This window comes from Lepisma saccharinum, chromosome 14, assembly GCF_977018435.1.
Source record: "Lepisma saccharinum chromosome 14, izLepSacc3.1, whole genome shotgun sequence".
Taxonomy (NCBI): domain Eukaryota; kingdom Metazoa; phylum Arthropoda; class Insecta; order Zygentoma; family Lepismatidae; genus Lepisma; species Lepisma saccharinum.
The window spans coordinates 67,951,318-67,973,358 of record NC_139242.1 but is presented as its reverse complement, the minus strand read 5'-3'; the positions used below and the strand labels follow the sequence as shown (position 1 = coordinate 67,973,358).

General features: G+C 38.8%; 1 protein-coding gene across 5 annotated transcripts; it reads left to right on the top strand.

Annotated features, from left to right (window-relative positions):
* The first annotated feature begins 120 nt into the window (after positions 1–120).
* Positions 121–18,291, top strand: LOC145998600 (p53 and DNA damage-regulated protein 1-like). 5 transcript variants are annotated; one of them, XM_083135041.1, is made up of 3 exons: positions 121–256; positions 5,561–6,613; positions 17,223–17,362. In XM_083135041.1, the coding sequence occupies exon 2, from the start codon at positions 5,562–5,564 to the stop codon at positions 6,606–6,608; it is 1,047 nt and encodes a 348-aa protein (XP_082991167.1). In that variant the 5' UTR covers positions 121–256; position 5,561; the 3' UTR covers positions 6,609–6,613; positions 17,223–17,362. The 5 variants fall into 5 exon arrangements, with proteins under 5 accessions (XP_082991167.1, XP_082991171.1, XP_082991168.1 ...); XM_083135045.1 differs by lacking the exon at positions 5,561–6,613 and adding an exon at positions 18,105–18,291 and having other exon boundaries at positions 172–256; positions 17,223–17,495; XM_083135042.1 differs by lacking the exon at positions 121–256 and adding an exon at positions 403–666.
* Positions 18,292–22,041: the final 3,750 nt, after the last annotated feature.

Sequence of the window (22,041 nt, the reverse complement as noted above, 5' to 3'; positions counted from 1 at the left end):
AGATAATTTTATAAAATTATCTTCTCTATGATTTTATTTCCAACAGACCCCAAAATAGATATGAACGAAAATATCTGAAAGAGCTTTGAGTAGCAATTATAATTTTTAAGCGAGTGTGCTTTTGAATTACGGAGTCTACCCCTAATTTGTTTATGTTTTGATACAGCAAAGACAATCTTTTTGTATACAGCGTCTTTGCTAGTTCATTCATTTGGCTCACGTTTGTGAACTTGTGCACGGTCATAGATAAATCACGGTAATTTATTACTTGTGTTCATTTCTTCTTATCTGTAACTTGTTTCTTAAATGTGTGGAACTTACTTATGAAATAAAATCCGAAGAAGCTCCATGTGTAATGACATTTTATACTATTTTTTTTTCCCGCAGAAAGAGGTCTGATTTACATATAGCTATACATGTTCCCCGATTATTAGCGACTTAATAGTTTGTTGTTGAATGCCGCTTGTCTATCTCATTAGGTTCATCACGACGACGAACTGAATTACTGTTAGGTGAAAAGACAAACAAAATAAAACACTCATTCCCTGGCCAAGATTAGAAACCAAACTCTTCGTGACAAGTAGGGCTCGACTATCGTATACTGGATGATTTTTGCAAAAGTGTACAGGACAAAGAAAATTTATTGGGCCCAGCGAACTAATTATGGTACGCACGCAATATTTACTGCTTGGTTTCTGGATAATGACTTTCCCGTTTTGTATTTTCCTATCTGCGTATTTGTTTGCTAGTAGCTATTCGTGATTTGATTTGTTTGCATCCAAGGACCACACTTTTGTACAAGTAGGTACATCAGTAGTGCATGACATTTCAAAGTGGAATACATAATTAAGATTTGTAATTTAAACATATATTACATATGATTAGATATACACGGTGTGTGAGAATGAATGGTGGGGCCTGACGAGGTTATTGTGAAAGATACAGTACACGTCTTAGATGTGGACTGCTTCTGCTACTATATCCTGTGATGTGAGGTGCAAAGGATTATTATATCCCTAAATACTTTCATTATTAGATCAAGCGGGGCAGGTTTATTGCTCTTAGCATTAAATAGCATCCATAATGCTTCAAACACCTGATTACGTGATATCAAGGCTCACATATAAATTTTGCGGTGCTCTTGTGTCTGAGGTGACTCGTAAATTAAGGTCGGATGTTCACATAAGCTGCTTTATAAATCAGTTTCTCTGGTAATTCTTAGTGAAGCTTTTGGAGCAAATTTACAATACCAGACCCCTCCCCGATTTTTTGTAATATTTCGCATACTCACTAATTGAGGCCTCCTAATCACGAATTTAAAGATAAAATTTTGGGGGTCACGTGTAGAAATTGCAAAATAAAGGGGTGATCACAACCGACAATGCACGATTGCTCATTATTTATCGCAAGATTTTGCATTTCGAATACTTAAGGAACAAAATATATATTCCTGACCCCAAATTTTAACTATGCTTGCCTAACCTAACCTAACCTTACCATGAATGGTTCGTGGGGCTATCCGTCAATGGTTTGTGGGGCTACCCGTGCATGGTTTTACGACCCCAAATTTTAACTAACCTAACCTTACCTTACTGAGAATGGTCAGTGGGGCTATCTGTGAATGGTTTTGCGCTAATTGTGATAACGAACCGATAAAAAATCTTGTTTTCGTAGCACTTGAACGGCAAACATTCTTCATTGAAGATGGCATTTTCGTATCCTGCAATTTTACGATCGATACATTGTTACCAAACTTACCTGTAATCAAATCAGTCCACATTCCACATGCTGATCAATACACGCACTGTCCTTGCTCAAGTTTAGAACGTGCTGCTGTGGACACATGTAAGCACCTTCTTTGGGCAAAATACCAAAATTCATAAGTTTGTTGATTAGCCCATGGCCATCCTCCTGCACACACCACCTAACAATATGTACAACTTTAACAACCTTTTTACTCTTCTCTTCCACAATTCTTACACGATTCATGCTCTTCAAGTATGAAATCAACAGTGTGGCAACGCTGTAGACAGCGTAACTAATTGCGAACGTCAATTGCTCATATCAACAAATAAAAGTAAAGTAAAGTGCTCCCCTGTGCATAGCACCACGCCATGAAGGTGTATAGGGGGTGTGGGGGTAACGCCCCACACTTTCTTGATCCGATCATGAGTGCTGTGGTACCCATGTTATTCGACGCTGGGTGGGCGCCGGGGCCGCTTCCATCGTTAGAAAAGTTCCCGGATTTGAACCGGCCGGGGATCGAACCCAGAACCTTTAGCATGGTAGTCAGATGCATTACCGACTGAGCCACCGTGGCCACCCTATCAACAATATCAACAAATATGATTCCCATACTTGTATACGGAGAATCATTGCGAGAATAGAAAAGCTTATTTTACAACTTCAATACGTGAACAATTTCTACACCTCACCCCAACATGTTAACCTCAGATAAATCATCGCGACTAATTATTTCGTGAGTATAAGCAGTAGCATAGAAATTACTGAAGGATCCGGTATTGTAAATTCTTGCCAAGCTGTTAGCTGTGCTAATTAGTTTTCCCATGACTTCCACAATCATTTGCAGTACTCTAAAACACTTCCTAATCATCCTATAAAACTTGCAAAAATCATTAAACATCTTGAACATGCAGAACTGTTACCATTTACTGATTAATATTTGAAGCTTCAAAGATATAATTCCCAGCATTAAATTCAGTACAGTATAGGATGTAAAAATCATGTAACAATAAATTCAGCTTAAGAACACTTCAGGAAATATGTAGACAGTTGCAAGATGGTTAATGGTCTGAATGTTTAATGATTTTCACAAGTTTTATAGGAGCATTTGGAAGGAGATTAAGGTACTGAAAATGAATGTGGAAGTGACTTTGAAGCATGGAAAAAATAATTGGTGCAGCTGTAGTTTGATAAATTATTATTTGCTAGAGAAATTATGATGATAAAAGTAACTTATGTGAGCATTCTCAATTCCCTGCAAGCAGCTTGTCTCAGACATGGAGGACTGCTACATTATCATGCGACAATTGAGGCAGGTTTCATGCTTGAGACCAGTTATCAGTAATCATGTGAAGCACTTAGGGACATAATACCCATTCTCACCTAATGTCGTGTGATGTCGTAGTAGCAGCAGCAGTCTGTATCCAAGATAACTGTAACCGAATGCCTACAAGCAAGCAAATATGCACATAAGGAAAATTTAATTTTCCAGAAAATATGCAGTAAGTAATCATTAAGCAGATGAATTATGTGTTAACAGACATAAATAGAAACCAAACCATTTAAAAATGCATGTGTACTATGATTGGTTTGGAATTAAATAATCGGAATTTCGGACATAAAATAATGTAAAGGTTCACAGTGTCCTGCAAATTTTATTTTTTTTACAAAATTTTTATGAGGGGGTGAAAAATGGCAATCATGTGTTGGTTAATTGTTGCTTTTGCTTAAATAACTCTACGCTGTGCAAGAAGTACCTTTACATTTTTTTTTACAACCTATGCCACTTGATTCTCTGACATATTATTGATGTGTTAACTTTAAGCTTGAGTAACTTTTCTCAGTGTGGCTTAGATCCTGCCAAGTAATGAAGTCTTACCAGTCATTGCAGTTATGTTTCATTCTAATGTGCAAAATGATTTTTTTTTCTTTTAGCTAATTCCTACTTTGAACTGTTAGCTATATGACTACTTCTTAGAACACTATTCTATCAAATATGTCATGTTTCACTTATGCAAGATGGTCAAAGTTCTGTAGCCCGTCCCACATGCACACACACGCTCACTGACAACAATCAAAAGATTTACTGCTCAAGTAATATCTTTGCACAATATGAATTGTAGCTTTCCTGGCGACGTGATTCGAACAGGTGTTCTCGGGTTACCAGCCAGCCTGAAGATGAGAGCAATGTATGCACTCAAAACGGAAGCTAACATCGATTTAACCTGGCTGGTAACCTGAGAACACCTGTATGAATCTTTGCCCAAATTTGTGTAACCAAGCCTCCCTGATATCAGGTAATACGAGGGTCACTATTTATATTTTGAGCCTAACAATGAAAAAACAGGAATTTGGCATTAAAAACTGCTTTATTGTTTTTCGAAGTATTCTCCTTTATGGTCAATACACTTTTGCATTCGTTCGAACCATTTGTCAAAGCAGTTTTTCCAATCTTCTTGAGACACCTCCATAATATGGTTTTTGAACGCATCAACGGCGTCTTCCGCCGACGAAAATCGTTGTCCACGCAATTTATTCTTGACATTCGGGAACAAGAATAGGTCATTGGGTGCCAAATCAGGACTGTACGGCAGATGACCCATCAATTCGATTTTTTGACTGTTCGTAAAGTCGGTTGTTAGACGAGATGTGTGACAGCTGGCATTGTCTTGATGAAGAATGATCCGACGGCGTTTGTTTGTTTTCCGTATTTGACCGAAGATCTCTGGCAAACATTGTTGTGTACCATTCAGAGTTGACCGTTCTACGTTCCTCTAAAGGCAAAGTTGCCACATGACCAGTTTTCCGGAAAAAACAGGCGACCATTTGTTTCAATGTGCTTCGAGCGCGAACAACTTTTGTTGGATTGGGTTCATCTTGAAACACCCATACAGTCGACTGCTGTTTACGTTCCGGCTCATATGCATATATCCATGATTCGTCATCTGTTACAATCTTATGTACGTCTTTTGAAGCACCACGATTGTATTTATTGAACATTTGTTTGCACCAATTGACGCGAGCGTCTTTTTGAGTTTTTGTCAAATTGTGTGGGATCCAACGAGAACATACCTTTCTCACAGCTAAATGATCATGTAATATTTTATATATGCTGGTGGAACTAATGCCTATGGTTGCCTCAATCTCACAGTATGTCACAAGATGATCTTGCAGTATTAGGTTTTGCACAGCATCAATGTTTTCTTGAACAACTACTGATTTTGGATGACCTTCGCGAATCTCGTCGGTGAGCGAATGGCGGCCACGATTAAATTCGTTATACCAGCGTTTCACAGTGGCAAAGGATGGGGCTTCATCACCAAATGTGGAAGTAAGTTGATCGATGCACTCTTGTCTTGATAATCCACGTCGAAAATCGTAAAAAATCATCGCACGAAAATGTTCCCGAGTTAATTCCATTTTATTGTTGTCGCGCAATCTCCAAGGCAACATAAACAACACAAATGAAGCTATTGACAAAACATTTGAAGTACGTTATGGTCAATAATGCCAGACAATTCCGTTCAAACGTCAAATCGTGCCTAACTTCAATCAGTGTTGCCAAGCTCAAAATATAAATAGTGGCTCTCGTACTGTCTTGTGATAAAAGGGTCCCGGTAGAGGGGCATGGCCTAGATTCTACTGTGTGTTTTAGGTGAATTCCTGATTATCTTATCAGAGCATAAATTGGGCTTGCACAAATACGTACTCTTTAGCAACCAAACACAACTTTTAAGACCATAATCTATTGGAAATTAGCTGTAATAACATACTGGTATTTTGCAATCCCTAAATTGTGCTGTTTAATTGTTTCCAGGATGTGCTCTCATCCCAACTGGAAATCATTGGCAACTGTAGATTTTGAGTGGAAGAATTTTGTCCGCGAGACAACCACTGAGCCATCTACATCAAAACCAGAAAATGTCTGGAAAATTCCAAACGTAAGTGGGCATGAAGCAAAGAAAGCATATGAAGATGTTGTTAATGATGGGAAAATAAACAACAGTGTTTCTGGGAAGGCTAATAAACAACCTGTTGCACAAAATAAAATTGATCTGAAGCAAGGAGAGAGACAAACAGTGAGCTTTAGTCGTTTCATGAATTATTGTGAACAGAATGATGTGAAACAAGTTTCTGTTTTGCTTTCTGAAGGTTGTGATGTAAATCAGAGAGATGCATATGGTTGGACACCATTGATGTGTGCATGTTGTGCCGGGGCTAAAGATGTCGTGTTTCTTTTGTTGAAAAGTGGTGCTGATCTAAGTGTTGTGAGCAATAAGGGTGATAGTGCCCTGAGTTTGGCCAAGTTGAAAGGCAAAACAGAAATTATCACCACAATACATAAATGGTGTGAAAATAAAGTTCCTTGTGAAAATAAAGAAGTTTCGTGTGAAAAGAAGGATGTACCGGGTTCTGTTTTGAAAACAAACTTTCACTGTGAAACTTGTAAGAAAACATTTTGTGAAACTACAAAAGAGCAACATATCACTTCAACATTGCATCTTTTCAATTCTGGACCCAAAAAGATCTCGACCGTGTACGGAATCCCTGAGAGTAACAAAGGATTTCAGATACTTTTGAAGGAAGGCTGGGATAAGGACAAAGGACTCGGTCCAGAAGGTTCTGGATGTAAGTTTCCTCCCAAAACGACTTTGAAACAAGATCGTAAAGGTCTTGGAATAGCTCAACCACCAGCACGAGTCACTCATTTCAAACCGTTCGACTTGAGTGCAGTTCAGAGGAGTTCTGAATCTCATAGCAGGGTTGAGCGACAAAGAACACTGAACAGAAGAGAACTAGAAAAGACAAGAAGGAGAGCAAGGCAGAAGGAGCGTGCACTGAGAAACGAGTTGGACTTTAATTGATATAAGTAAGTAACAAATTTGAATATGTTCATGATGAAAAAGGTATTTGACTCCATGTGGTGTAAGTGTTGTAAGCATTAGTTGATTTGTGCATTTAAATGCACCTTTAGGACACTAAATATCATCATCCTTCGCCATTTGCTGCCTCTGGCTGGGTCGGTATAGAAGTCAAGCCTCTCCATTTTCTTCTGTCTTTCACCATTCCTCTGTTTCCATGGTGTTCCAATCTTGTCCTCTTCTCTAACACTCTCCACTATCTGCTCTTTCCACCAACACCTTGGTCTCCCCTTTGGTCGTACTCCCACTCCTTGTGCATTATAAGCTCTTACTGGTAGTCTTTCTGCACCCATCCTCTTCATGTGTCCAAAACATCTTGTGTTAAGCGCCGACTGCATGGGGCTTGGGGGGCTCGAGCCCCCCAATGTTAACGATATAGGGGCAGAGCCCCCAAATAATTTTGCTTAAGAGGATCTAATGTATTATTTTGCTTCTCTTGTAAAGTTTACTCTGAATTGTGCCACATGAACTTAACTTTAACCCATTACTGCCCACTGTCGACATTTGCCGACATAAAATTTAATAATTTAGTATAATTTTTTTCTCATGGGTTTTGTGATATTTGTTTACAACAATAACTTTCGTGGATGAGTTGGCAACTACTTCAGCGACTGCAGCAGAGTGACCTTCAGTTTCCCTCCACAGAGCTTGGGGAGTCATTGTTGTTCACACGTGTTTGCATTGTGTTTGCATCGTGCACTATGGCTGCTAGCAATAGGTATGTTTTATCGTATTATCCTAAATCTTAATTAGGTTATTTTTATGTGTGCATAAATAGCACATGTTGGTTATATTTACGCTATGTTCACTTTCGTTGAATGGTTGTTATCATTTTCTACGTACGTCGTTATAATTTAGTGTCGACATTTGTCGACAGTGAGCACGGACGGGTCCACTGTTTTCATCACCGGCTCTGTTACGATATCAGTTGTATAATTTTTCCAGGTTGACTGTAGAGCAGATCGCTTGTATATTAGAAGAGACAGACAATTGCATTCTACAGGATTAGTATCTTAGATGCAATTGTATACACCGAGCCTCCTGAGAATGTTCTTCTAAGCGATGGTGATAGTGATGAAGATGAACCCGTTGGAGATATGAACAAACTTTCTGGTAATCAACTTCGGACAGGTGCAGTGCTGGTTTGCTCCAAAATCACCGATAAGGGAATAGTGCATTTGAGACAGGGTGAACCAGATGATGATGCGTGCGATAATGTTGCAGCTGTTTCAGTGTCCGATGTGCCTCAGTTTGATTTTGGAAGTCCTCCGCAGAAGCGACCAAAATCTGAAGCATCAACAAGCAAAGATCCCGGTAGTTGTGTTGAAATCGAGAGTAAACAAATCAAGACTGGAGTAAAAGTTATACCTTCACATCAGAGAATAAAGTCTCAAGTTCGTAAGTGGGAAAAGAGTGACATCGGAGACAAACCTTCGATCGAGTTCACACGGCCCGACTTTCTTCAAAGTGATTTCACACAGGTACAATTGTTCGAAATGTTTTTGGACGATGAAGTTATTGAATTTATAGTTCAATCCACAATTGAGTATGCCGTACAGAAGGGAAAACCTGCATTTACATTGTGCAAGGATGAACTCAAACTTTTCTTTGCAATATTATTCCTTTCTGGATACAATGTAATGGCTAGAACCAGAATGTATTGGGAATTATCTGAAGATGTACATCACGCAGGTGTTTCGAAAGCAATGTCAAGGAATAGGTTTGAAGAAATACTGCGATACATACATTTTTGTGACAATTCAAAACTAGACGCTGTTGATCGTTTTGGGAAGCTAAGGCCAGTTTGGTCTATGATAAATGAGCGTTGGCTTCAATTTTATCCAGGTGATACATATCTCTCAATTGACTAGTAAGTGGTGCCATATTATGGGAGACATGGCGCCAAACAGCACATCCACGGGAAACCCATTCGCTTTGGTTTCAAAGTATGGGCATTGTCGACGCGTCTTGGATATCTTATTCAAGGAGAGCCGTATCAAGGTGCTGCGACGGGAAATACAATACCAGAATTGGGAGTAGGTGGCTCTGTAGTCATGGATTTGATATCCAAACTTTCGGCTCGTTCACGGCTCTCTTTGTTTTTTGACAACTATTTTACTTCCATTCGTCTGCTGGAATATTTACAAGCAAACGGTCACGATGGAACTGGTACGGTTCGCCCAAATCGTGTAGAAAATGCTCCACTTCCGGATGTTAGTTCGAGCAGGAAAAAAGAGCGGGGAAGTTACCATCAACTAACAGACAAAAGTACTGGCATTACTCTTGTACGCTACCATGATAACAACATCGTTACGGTAGCATCAACTGTCTCGGGTGCGTCACCTCTGGGACATGCAAGGCGATGGAGCAATGCGGACAAAAAATATTTCAGTTCCTCAACCTTCGTGTGTTGCTCTATACAATACTTATATGGGTGGTGTTGCCCGCATGGACCAAAACATTGCATGCTACAGGATTAGTATCAGGAACAAGAAGTGGTATTGGCCAATGATAAGTTATCTGCTTAACGTTTCCATGAACAACGCATGGAAACTTTACCGCCTGACTGCTAAAGGAAAAGAAGATGGGCTTGATCTGCTCTCATTTACGAGGTATGTAGTACGGAATTATATGCAGTCGTACGTAAAAAACCGTCCACTAGCAGGAAGGCCAAGCGTTAAAGTCTCATCCAGAGTATTGCCTGAAGTGCGATTTGATGGCACATCACATCATTTGGAAACTGTTTCCAAGCAAGTACGTTGTGGACATTGTAGAAAGGCTACAAGGAAGAAATGTAAGAAGTACAATGTCGGATGCCATATACAGTGTTCAGAGGCATTTCACACACAGAAATAGATCAGCAACACTTGCACAAAGTATGCATTGTTTTCTATTTCCAAAATTTAATTATGTTTTTATTTAGTTAGGTTCGAAAGTAGCAACTCAATTCAGAAATAATTGATAGAATTTTATTATGCACCGCTGCAAATGTAAAAATATGAATGAGCATTGTAATTTCTTGTAAATATGTTCATGTATCAATATAATCTGAATGTCAAACAATAAAAATATAAAATATGTGGAATTTCGTTGTAATAACTGCCCATATATTTAGTAAAATAATCATGTTTATTAAGGTTTTGTTATTCAGTATTGATGGTGCCATCCGTGCTCACTGTCGACATTTGTCGACATGCTAAAACTAAAAGACTATTGGTCAAAAAAATAAAAATAATTATTTTGGCATTATTTTAGACAAACTACAAAAGGGTTTCAAAGGATACAAGAAATTTCGAAAAATAAATAATTTGGACAGTAATGGGTTAAATACACATTTGAAATGTTCTAGACCATCAACTTTGGGGGGTCTATGACCAGAGACAGCAAAACACATGACTTATTACTATATGCTAAGAATGTAATTATGAGTATTGTTAAAATTTTTACTAAAAAAAAAAGTTTCAAAAGACGATGTGCATGAACTAGGGTAGTGGATGGGACGTTCGGGCTACAAATGGCTCTCACATGACATTCAGAATGATATCATTGATATATTAGGGAGATGTTTTGTGCTCTGTGGTGGTAGATATTAAAAGTCGGGAATATTTTGCTATTATGGTTGACGAAACTTGTGACATATCCATCCATGGACAATTAATATTCTGCATTCGAACTGTGAATAAAAATTTTGATATTTTTGAGGAATTCATAGGCTTTTATCAGATTCCAAAAACTGAGGCCAAAACTTAAAAAAGGGAGAAAGCGAGTCATTCATTAATTTATTTCAGTGATCAGAGCCCCCACCCCAATTATTTTGACAAGTCTGCGACCCTGGCCCGATCTATTTCTGTCCTGGAGCTTCACCACCCCCACTGTCGGATGGATCTCCTCATTCCTTAATTCTATCCCTTCTAGTCTTCCCTAATAAAGATATGAACAAAGTATCTCGGGAACTATGAAAGCTTAGGAACATAAGGATTAACAAATATTAGCATACTGCCTGCCTGTTAATATTCATCTGGCTGCACATATGAGCCAACAATTCATATTGAGTACTATATCAGGGGCTCTTAACTGATTTTACCCTGTTGAGAATTAATAGATAACCGATAGATTTCGATATATTTGTTTCAGGATGAGTTTTGAATTGAATTGAGTTGGTTTTTTAAGTCCACTTTATGTACCTGAAGGCTAATCGGGACTGGACCTACAGTTTAAAGTGGGATCCTAACTACTATGTGCCTCCACTGTGTATTGAACCTGGCTGGGACCTCTTAATTGCAAGTCATGTTTCAGGATGAAAAATCATAAAAACAGAGATATTTGATCCCACATGTGGACAGAGTTTTTTTAAAAAAAAACTCTATCTCAGTCTACTTTCACTGTTTTTATTCATAAAAAATCTGTTGTATACACACTCAAAAAACAAATGAACACTTTCAAATGGTAATGGCAAACCCAACCAAGAACTGTAAAATTATTAACACTATTTAAATCTATCAGACCTAATGAAATAAAACCGATCATGTCTAAAAGAAAACCACGGTCAAGATACATACAGTTCTGCTATGTGGTTCAGGATGAAATGTGTCAAGTAGCACACATCACTTACATATCTTTCTTTCTTGAAAGAAATTTGTTCAGAACATACCTTACACTACAAGATCAATTTAAATCAGTGCATACACCCCTTTGCTAACACTACTATTTATAGCAAGTTTATTGGTTGTAAATTACCACGAGAAGGCCCCTGTACATTGAATCCATTTCTCCATCCAAGGAGACAGATTTCTTTGGACTGAGCTCTATAGTCAATCTTGTTTTAAACTTTGGCATTAATTCTCTACTTTTCAGTTTCCAATGAATAAAACCGTCTCTGCAGGACCACCTACATACTGACAAATATGCTCCCATTGTAAGCTTTAGCATCTTCACTAAACTTTGTGTGTGACAAGGCAAAGGAAGTAATGCAACAAACACAAAATTTATTGTACGATGGATTTCTTCTCTTGGAATCAGACATATTAGCATGTTCCCTGCCAGGTTGGTTTCACCAATTCCTTTCTCCTGCACCAAAGTGGTTATTGGACTTTATTTCGCAAATTTACGAGTTTCGCTTTTTTTTTTCCTGTAATAAATACAAGAGCCAAAACACTTTTATGTGCACTTGACTCCCCATGCCTAGTCGGTCATGCATTATGCACAACATTGTTTACTCATGAACGACTGCACACTAAGAAAACAGTGCAAGGCACATGTTTTGGTCATAATGAGCAACATGGCATGATTGTTGTGTGCCAGTTTCGGTCATTGTTAACCCATGTGGCAGAGAACTTGTTAATGGTGGCTCGCCTATCCATTCAGTTTCCCAAATGATGAGATATAGGTTGTCTTCCACATTAAAATTTATAGTTGCCACTTCAAAGGAAAGCACTATGTTCTAATGCAATACTTTTTCCATGCTTGGAGGGTTAAGGGCAAACCTCGGCTGCATACATCTGATCTTTCATGAGTGATCAGTAGGCTGGCCATACGTCCCATTTTGACTTGGACAGTCCCGTTTCAGGCATGTCATCCCATCCATATTACTAAAAAGTCACTAGTTGTCCCGTTTTATAAGTCTATGCGTTATCTTGAAAACAAGTCTAAGTGTGAGTAACATTTCATGCTAAAAAATATGTTTTTTTATGTATTCCGTTATTTGTAGAACAGTGAATAAGCATGCAGTTTCTTTACGGAATTGAAACACGAATTTAAAGTCCCTTTAAAGTGGCAAACCTTTATGAAACACACTGTAGGTCTATAAGTTCACCAAATAGTTCTAGAAGTTTGTAATATACCGTTGTCGAACATTTACAAGATGGATGAATGAACAGTGTGCAAACTAGTATAAAGTGAACTTGTACAGATTGTAAAGTACATTATTCTCAACAAATCTCTTTGGAAAAAAAGGAAGTTATAAGTGATTTGAAGCTGTTGTTATCTCAGTACATTGCATCTTCAAAGCTTGCACATAGTCCCAAAATTAAATCACACATACATGATTTGCATAGAACTGCAGAAAACTTAATAAGCCATTCTATTGTGCATGGTTGCATTATCATTTGCCCCAGGAAATTTCAAATGAGAAATGAAGACTGTATTCATTTCATTTCTTTATTTGTCCATCACAGGACCGAAGTCCCATTTATGCTGAACATAATGTACACAAAGATAATGTTAATAATATACACAAATCTTAACAATAATGTTAATGTTAATACATAAAATAATGTTAAAATTTATGATAGTGTGACAACATATAAATACTGTTAAGACTCCTTTACAGACAAATCCGATAAAATATAATGTTTTACAGAATTTTGCACCTATTGGCATTACATGGATCGAAAAATATGTCCAAATCATGCACTAAGAATAACTCATTAAACAATTCCTGAACTCTTAATATTGGAGAGTTTTTGTGCATGTTTAACCTTGAGAATGGCATGTAGAATGGTGTTCTGTTCCTCACTGTAAAAGGTGTTACATGAAAGTTTATTCTCTGTAACAACTCAGTACATAGCCAATCTTGTCGTACTGATTTACGTAAAAACATTACATCATTAAAAACTCTTCTTTCTTGTAAGGTGTAAGGTGTGAAGTAATGAAATGAAGATTTTTTTTCTCTTGTAACTGAGTGGAAAGGCATATTTTAAGCACTACCCATTTTTGAAATTCGACAAGTGTTTCTTGCTAGACCCTAGTGTACATGCATAAATGTGGTAATTTGTTTTCAACCATTTTAAGTGTTGTCATCTAGCTAAGGGTCCTCTGCAAAAGTCTGAGGTTTTCTTTTGTTTGTTTCTTTGTTTGTTCTATCATGCTGTAGATTATATTTTCTGCAATTGTGATTAACATAGTGAGATAGATAAGCCTCGCGTCAGGTTAAGTTTGCAGCAGGTTTTCGGATATGTAGATCCAAACGTGCACGCAGAACATAGTTCTGCTGAGACGGGTTCCATTCCGACACAACTGCACACTTGCAACAAAACAGTTATTTAATGTGTAATATACACACAAAATGATACATCCATTAGCAGGTATGGACTTAATCGGTTGCAATCACTGTGCAAACGAATTGAATCCGCAGATTTGCCAACTGGGTAGTCGGTAGCGCTGAAGGAACACAAAAGCTCAAGAGCGAGTCAAGTGAGACTGAATACGTTGCAAAGCACGTGGAATCAGTGATATCAGTGTTGCACATTCCACTATATTTATCGTGATTCATTGCTATTCGTGCTCTACAGCGGGGGGAATGGCTGAATCGAGGTCTCCTGTTCAGTGCTCGCCTTTGCCCGAGTGTTACTTAGAGCATCATCCGAAGGAAAAAGCTCTTCAAAGTTAAACAAGTTGTTTTAAATACATATTCCTCCTTACGGCAACAAGACAAAAATAAAACAGGGCGTGAGGTGATTTGCCCGTCAATGAGCGCACAAACTGTCTCGGATGTTGAATGATTTGCGGTTGAGTTTAGGAGTAGAAAACTATTGTTTGTTGTTTGATGACAAAAGATTCTCTGTGGTATTACAATATACCGCCATGAAAAAAACAAAAAAAAACATTAATTATTTGAACGAGGCATGCGTTAACCTGGGTCGTACATTGATTCAACCGTGGGAGCGTGCAAAAGCACCAGCAGGGCTGAAGCAACCGACGACGGGGGAAGGGGAGGCTTATTGCTTCACGCACTGGTGGCAATGAAGACTTTGATGAAAATGCATGTTTACTGTTCCGTGCAAAGAAAGGGAAGGGTGATTATCACCAAGAAATGGACAGACCAACATTTGGCTCCTGGTTTAGTGAAGTGATTCATAAATTGAAACCAAACAGAGAAATAGTACCAGATAATTCAGTACATTGTATATACATACAGGGTGACTGGTAATTAGATGTATTCCCTTGGTTTGAGTTGCTGTTTTAAGTCCACTTTATGCACAGTAAGGCTAATCGGGACTGGACCTACAGTTTAAAGTGGGATCCGAACCACTTGTGCCTCCACCGGGTATCGAACCCGGGACACCTTGATTACAAGGCAATGATGCTACCACTGCGCCATGGGGGAGGCCCTAGATGTATTCCCTGAAAGGGGTTAAAGTAGAGACAATTTGCAATAAATTTGACCATATGATACCCCGTCCGAAAATTAATAGTTTTCGAGATAATAGAGTTTCAATTGTTTTTGAAAAAAATGACAATTTTCCACATAAAAAGTTGAATTGAGAAAAAACTGCTCATTGTATGGAACTTATTTCAGCGTTTGCTGATAGCTAACAAATAAGTGGTTAGTTGGAAAAAAAGTTTTTCCCAAATAACAATCACATGTAAGTAACGGGTGGGTGTAAACTTACAAGTGATGATAAAAAATTGCACTCTTAGTTTACTTGGCAACGTATTGATAAAAAAAATGGTATGACACGAAGCGTACAAATTACTTCCTTGATTCATCAGCTTTCCAACAAGGTACAAATGTTGCTGACATTCACATTTGTGTACAAGAAATAACACTTGATTCATCTTCATGTGAATGGAATCAATGAACAATACAATTAAAGAACATTACACGTCTTGCTCAAAGTGGGCACCTCCGTTACGAATGCAGGCACGCAGGTTTTTACGGGTCATTTGGTCTCGTAACTCGTGATGTGATGGTGGCCTTGACGTGTTGACCAGCTGTTAAGATCCTGTCCCTGAGCTCTTCTTGCGAGTTTACCGGTGCCTTGTCATGTGGCTCCAAATGTAAAAGTCGCAAGGCATCAAATCGATCGGGGGATCGAGCTGGGCAGTCATCATGCTGGTAAATCATGTCACGTCTTGTAGCTAGAGGCACATCCTCCAACAACATTGCCATCCCGTTCCGCAAAAAATGTTCATAAGTGATGCCATTTAAGATTTGGGGCAGGAAAAATGGCTCGATGAAATGATTGTTGATTACGCAGATCCATACTTCTACCTGGGCGTGCGACAGTGGCTGGATGAAAATTACCCAAAGAAATGGATTGGCCGAGGCGGACCGATTCCCTGGCCGGCTCGATCCCCCGATTTGACGCCTTGCGACTTTTACATTTGAGGCCACATGACAAGGCACCGGTAAACTCGCAAGAAGAGCTCAGGGAGAGGATCTTAACAGCTGGTCAACACGTCAAGGCCACCATCACATCACGAGTTACGAGACCAAATGACCCGTAAAAACCTGCGTGCCTGCATTCGTAACGGAGGTGCCCACTTTGAGCAAGACGTGTAATGTTCTTTAATTGTATTGTTCATTGATTCCATTCACATGAAGATGAATCAAGTGTTATTTCTTGTACACAAATGTGAATGTCGGCAACATTTGTACCTTGTTGGATAGCTGATGAATCAAGGAAGTAATTTACGTAATTTGTACGCTTCGTGTCATACCATTTTTTTTATTAATACGTTGCCAAGTAAACTAAGAGTGCAATTTTTTATCATCACTTGTAAGTTTAGACCCACCCGTTACTTACATGTGATTGTTATTTGGGAAAAACTTTTTTTTCAACTAACCACTTATTTGTTAGCTATCAGCAAACGCTGAAATAAGTTCCATACAATGAGCAGTTTTTTCTCAATTCATCTTTTTATGTGGAAAATTGTCATTTTTTAAAAAAACAATTGAAACTCGATTATCTCGAAAACTACTAATTTTCAGACGGGGTATCATATGGTCAAATATATTGCAAATTGTCTCTACTTTAACCCCTTTCAGGGAATACATCTAATTACCAGTCACCCTGTATATATCACCAATAACAAATCATGCTTTTTGGTAGTATAAACTTGAAGGGCGTGTATCTTATAGTAACGTATGCATTACGAATGAAGCAACCAAAATTTTCATAAATTTATTTCTTTCTAAACGAGAAACAATAACTCATTAAATTCAAGAGGGGTCTGTCGTTTACTTTTACCTTTGTTTTTTTTCTATTGCGCGTGCTCGACACATACACAAATGCCCTCATGTTTCAAAGATATTTCGCTATTTATATTAAGTAGGGACACATTTATTACATAATATATGCGCAGAAAGTACTGTATGGTTCAGGAGACAAAAAGAAGCAAAAATGTATTCTGCTTGATATGCATGTACGGGTTTTGATATGTTAAGGGGTTGGCAATACTGCCGATTCTCTCATTGTCTGCAATACGAAGAGCTCGGTGGTTCAGGCAAGACTGGCACAGATGATTCTGACATCCGTTCTCGCGTGGATTAATACATAAAACCTGCTGCAAACGTAACCTGACGCGGAGCTTAGTGGCATATAATAACTAAAATACGATGCAAAATAAATGTAGTTAGATTTCATCAAAGGCTAAAATTCTTCCTTTAAAAACACATCAGAATTAGTTTTTATATTCATTTCAGAATAAACATGAAGTTTGCATAAAATTTGGTTTTCTGTAGCTATCTTGCCTAGCTACGATATTTCTGATTTATTTATTACATATACTCTAACTGTATCACATTCATTGTTTGTTTTGTTCCCTTTTAAACAGGCCAGCCTGCATTTGCACCCTGAATCATGTCGCTGTTAACAGATTCAGATAAAACAATGAAGTATCTGATGGAGGTTGAGGGATTGGCTGAGGACATTATTTGTGATAGACAGGAAATAATTGGCCTCGACAAGAGGCGAAATGCTAATCGTGAAGCCATTCGCTCTCTCCACAAGGAACTTCAAAAAGGGCCAGAAAAGAAGGCGTGGATGGCCATGGGGAACCTGTTTGTGAAGATACCTGAGAAGAAGGCCAAAATGCTCCTGGAAAGAGGTAAAGAACATTTCTATAAGTTGATACTTCATTTGCATAATGTTTGAACAAGAATGAGGCTAATACTGTTATAAACAATACAAGGTGGTATCCAAAATTTTTGGAACTGGTGTTGCCTTCTGGACAGCAGCGGTAGTAGCATGATGCAATGGTAATTGTTACTACTACCATATCTTGGGAGTCAGTGTACAAAATTTCATGCAGGTGGATAACCTTGTTGACCATTTCTCCTCTTTTTTCATTTGTAGTCATGTGGCGATTTTGCCATGGTTCCGAGAAAGGAACAGTGAGTGTGCTTTAAATTTTATGAATATCTCTGTGAGGGAGAACCTGGTAATGATTACACGAGTGTTCAAAGAAGAAAGCATGTGGTGTTTCAATGGCATGCTTGGTTATGTTGATCTGGCAGTCACGTAGGATGAACACACAGGGAGGTCCCTCAGCTGCAGAATCCCCAACATTGTGCAACTATGGATTGTTTTTTCATATGTAGAGTTATAATGGCTTTTTTTCTTTCAAGGGATTGTAGCCTCAAAATATTGTGTGTAAATATTTTTCATGTAACTATCAAATGGTAATGTTGAGCATGCACTTTATATGTATTTTCAGACCAGGTGAATTTAGATTCTGAAATCAACAAGCTGAGGAGCAACTTGAAGCCGAAAGTAAACAAGCTGAGAGACTTGGAATTTGAGCCTCCCGTGGAAGGTTTCAATTTAAATCCTCTGTCAAAAGATGAAATGACTGCTGTTAGGCAAGTCATATCTGGTAAAGGAAATTAAATAAAGATATCTGACTTTATTGTATTTTTTAATTGCCCTAGTTCTTTTGTTGTCAATAAATTTAAACATTGTCTTTGAAATAACAATCCCATAGAATGGATTTAATTTACTTTCTTTTAACCAACCACCTCAGTGTTCTAGTGTTGGACCCATAATCTTCTCACCAATGGTCCTGGATTTAAGTCTGTCAAGAGCATGTTTGCATGGTTCTTTCTTTGTGAATAACCTTTCATTAAGTAAGACTTGAAGCTTTCCTGGCGACGAATGATGAACAGATTCTCTCGCGGGCTATCGACCAGGTGAGTTGTGGAAATGATTCCGAGCTTTCGAGAGCTAACGTCACTCATCTTCAGGGTAGAAGTGCAGTTCTGAGCGTCAACCCGGTGTATATACGTTCATGGAGGGGGGATCCTGGCGAAGACAGCGGACCAATCGAGTGGCGTGTCTGCTACATGTGAGTTTCTGGTTAACTAATGTTAACCAGGCTGGGTCCGGTTCAAGCCCCGTGTCGTGATTAAGATTGTCTTTTTCTTCATAAATGTATTGCTTCCATGATAATACGGTCCCAGTAGTTTGAAGTTTTGGCTATGATTACAGAAATCTGGTCTATGTCCCTCATTGATTGAATATTCTGCTAGTCCCGACTTTTCAGGGTGGAAATACTTGATGGAGCTTTGATGTTCTTTACAGTGCTGTTCTATTGTCCTACCCATCTGCCCAATATATGCAGGTAATACGGTAGACTCCTGGTGTTTTGAGTCCTAACTCATCCTTGGGATTACGTAGTATAATAATAATAATAATCCTTTGCGCAACAGCCCATGAAGGGCCTAGGCATACCTACCGACTGCCGGTCTCCCTCCCACACTTTCCTTCGTCACCTCTAAGCGTGGAGATCTTCAACCAGTATTGGAATAGTCGGGGGGTCAGCCCGACGTATCCCCAGCCGTTATAGTAGGTCTTCTCGACCGGATTACGCTCACTCGCTCGGAGCTCCCCAATTTCCTCACGATGCTGGGTTGCCATACGTAGGCCGAATAAATTCCGACCAGAGCCGGATTCGAACCTACCCCATCCCGCAGCGAACGATCTCAAGACAAGTGAATGCCTTAACCTGCTCAACTACGGCTTCTGATCTTCGGAGGTGGTTTGTGAATGGTTTTTATGTTATGTTTCTTTAGAATTAGAAGTGCATTTTGCCTCCTAATTACATTACATTTGTTTTTATGAACAAAAGTAATAAAGAAATATTGGGAACACCCCAAGAAACAATGTAATTATTTTCAAACAGTTGAAAAATCTAAAAAATAGAGGTGGTGGGCCTGCTTGGTAAGCTACCTGAACCATTATGCAATATGTCTCTCCTGGGATTGGCCAATATCTGTCTCTTGGCTGCTACATCATATCAATTTCTTTTAGCTAGTTGTAAAATATTTCACTACAAACTTGTAAACTCATAACAGTAACTTCAAGTGAAATAGGTTAGCTGTAAGTGGTAAAAAAAAAAAAAAAAGTTTTTTTTTTTAAAAAAGCCAGCTTTTTATCGGTAAAAAAGTCCATTAAAAAGCTGGCTTTTTTGCAACTCTATTTTTTATATACTATACACACAGGCCGAAAACCCAGAGACTGAACCCATGCCGTGGGCCATGGAGAAGAATGCATATTATATAAAAACAGAATTGCAAAAAAGTCAGTGTCGATTGGCAGTCTTCCATGAAAGATTTTATTTAAAACTGTTCCTAATTAGAAATTCTTGGACAGTGACCGTGAATGCAAAAAAGAAACATGACATGTGTTCTGATGTCACTTCCTTTAAGTATGGAATTCATTGTGTTCGTGTCTCATTTGATGGTGTACAGCTAGTGAGGCAAGGTGATTCTGGATAATATTTGATCCTCACACATCTAAGGTAAGAATTATATTACCCTTTAGAGGATGGCTGCGGCTGGTTGGTTTCAAACAAAACCAGCACAAGGCAGCACGGTTAAACTGAATTAATAAGAGCAAAATTTATTTAGCACAGGGCATCCTGTCACAGTAGTATATCCTCAGCAGTGAAAGGGTTAACCCATACATCCATGGGTGTTGGCAAAATCAGTGCACCTTTAAAAAACACCAGTCATACTTTACTGGAAGAAAATTATACCTGAAATTTACTTTGGGGGATGCCCTCTCTGCCTCCCTCCCCAGGCTAATTTTTCCTCATCTTTCTCCAAATTGTGCTGTTGAGTCTGCAAATTTTCAGCAAAGGTAAAGGTAAAAAAGTAAAGTGCTCCCCTGTGCATAGCACCACGCCATGAAGGCATATAGGGGGTGTGTGGGTAACGCCCCACACTTTCTTGATCCGGTCATGAGTGGGGATGATGTGATCAGCATCACGCCCCTGACCGCCTTTACCCCCCAGGGTTTCCCCCAGGTACCCATTTTATTCGACGCTGGGTGGGCACTGGGGCCACTTCCATCGTTAGAAAAGTTCCCAGATTTGAACCGACCGGGGGATCGAACCCGGGACCTTTTGCATGGTAGTCAGACACGTTACCGACTGAGCCACCGCGGCCAAATTTTCAGCAGGTTTGATATTTTTGTTCACAAGAGAAATACGTCTCGATGGACTGTACAATAGCCACACTGGGTCATTCATCCTCAATCTAAAATAACAACCTATATAGTTGTCATGACAACAAACTGTGCTGCCAGAACATTAGCGTGAACGTAGATAGTTGTAAATACTACATAATTTGGAACAAAAATACGAACAGTAAGCAATAAGCAAATTCTGGTTTTGGCGTTGAAATGACCCTTGTTTGTTTATTGCACCAATTATGCCTTTGTATTCATAATAATGCTTCAAATGCAAGAAGATACCATGCGTACAAAAGTACATATTCTTCCTGTTTGAAATTTGAATAGAACGCCACAAAGCATAAGAATATAAAGCCTGGAGAGGCTATCAACACTTTGCCAATATTGCATCTAGGTCATAAGAATAAACTGAAGAGAGAAAAAGGCACACGCACGAAGATAATTATGTTAGCGTTGGACAAGATCCAAGTAGTGAATTTTGGGTGATCCAAAGATTGGCTTGAAAGCTATTGTAAAGAACTGGCACGTAATTCCAAAGATACAGATTTGATCACTGAGGAAAAACTCAAATTTTCAATAATTTTCTGTAAGTTAAGATCAATCCTCTGTATGCCAGTAAGATGTAACATAGCTAATTCAGTTTGAAATAGTTCTCTCAATTTCAAGGAGACGTCACTAGTTGTTTGTCTCAAGTTAGCCACAGGCAATTTGATATTACAGAATACCTTGAATGGACATACGTAAAGTTAAAGGGTAAAGTTCCCTGTGCATATGGCACCATGCCATGAAGGCACATTTTAGGGGATGTGGGGGGTAGCCCCCCATATTCTTGATATCTGCCATTTTGGAGGTGGTGTGATCAGCAACATGCTCCGGCCACCTTTACCCCCCTGCCCAAGGGTTCCCCCCCAGTATCCATTGATTTGAGGGTGGGTGAGCCACTTTATGCAGGGATCGAGCCTGGAAAAATTCCAACCTTAGATCATTCACGCCAGGAATCAAACCAATGTCTCCCACGTGGCAGTCAGACACCATACCAACTAGACCACCTCGGCTAATACCTGGAATGGACATAGCAGTGGAATTTTGGATGAAATTAGAAGCTTGCTTGGTAGATTAGCAATAGAGAGAGAGCACTGACATGAAATAAAAAAGACCCATATTTGAACCCTTTGTGAGCC

Bases quoted from the DNA above. Each gene is read 5' to 3' on its own strand.
- LOC145998600 (XM_083135041.1), top strand. From the start codon at position 5,562: ATGTGCTCTCATCCCAACTGGAAATCATTGGCAACTGTAGATTTTGAG.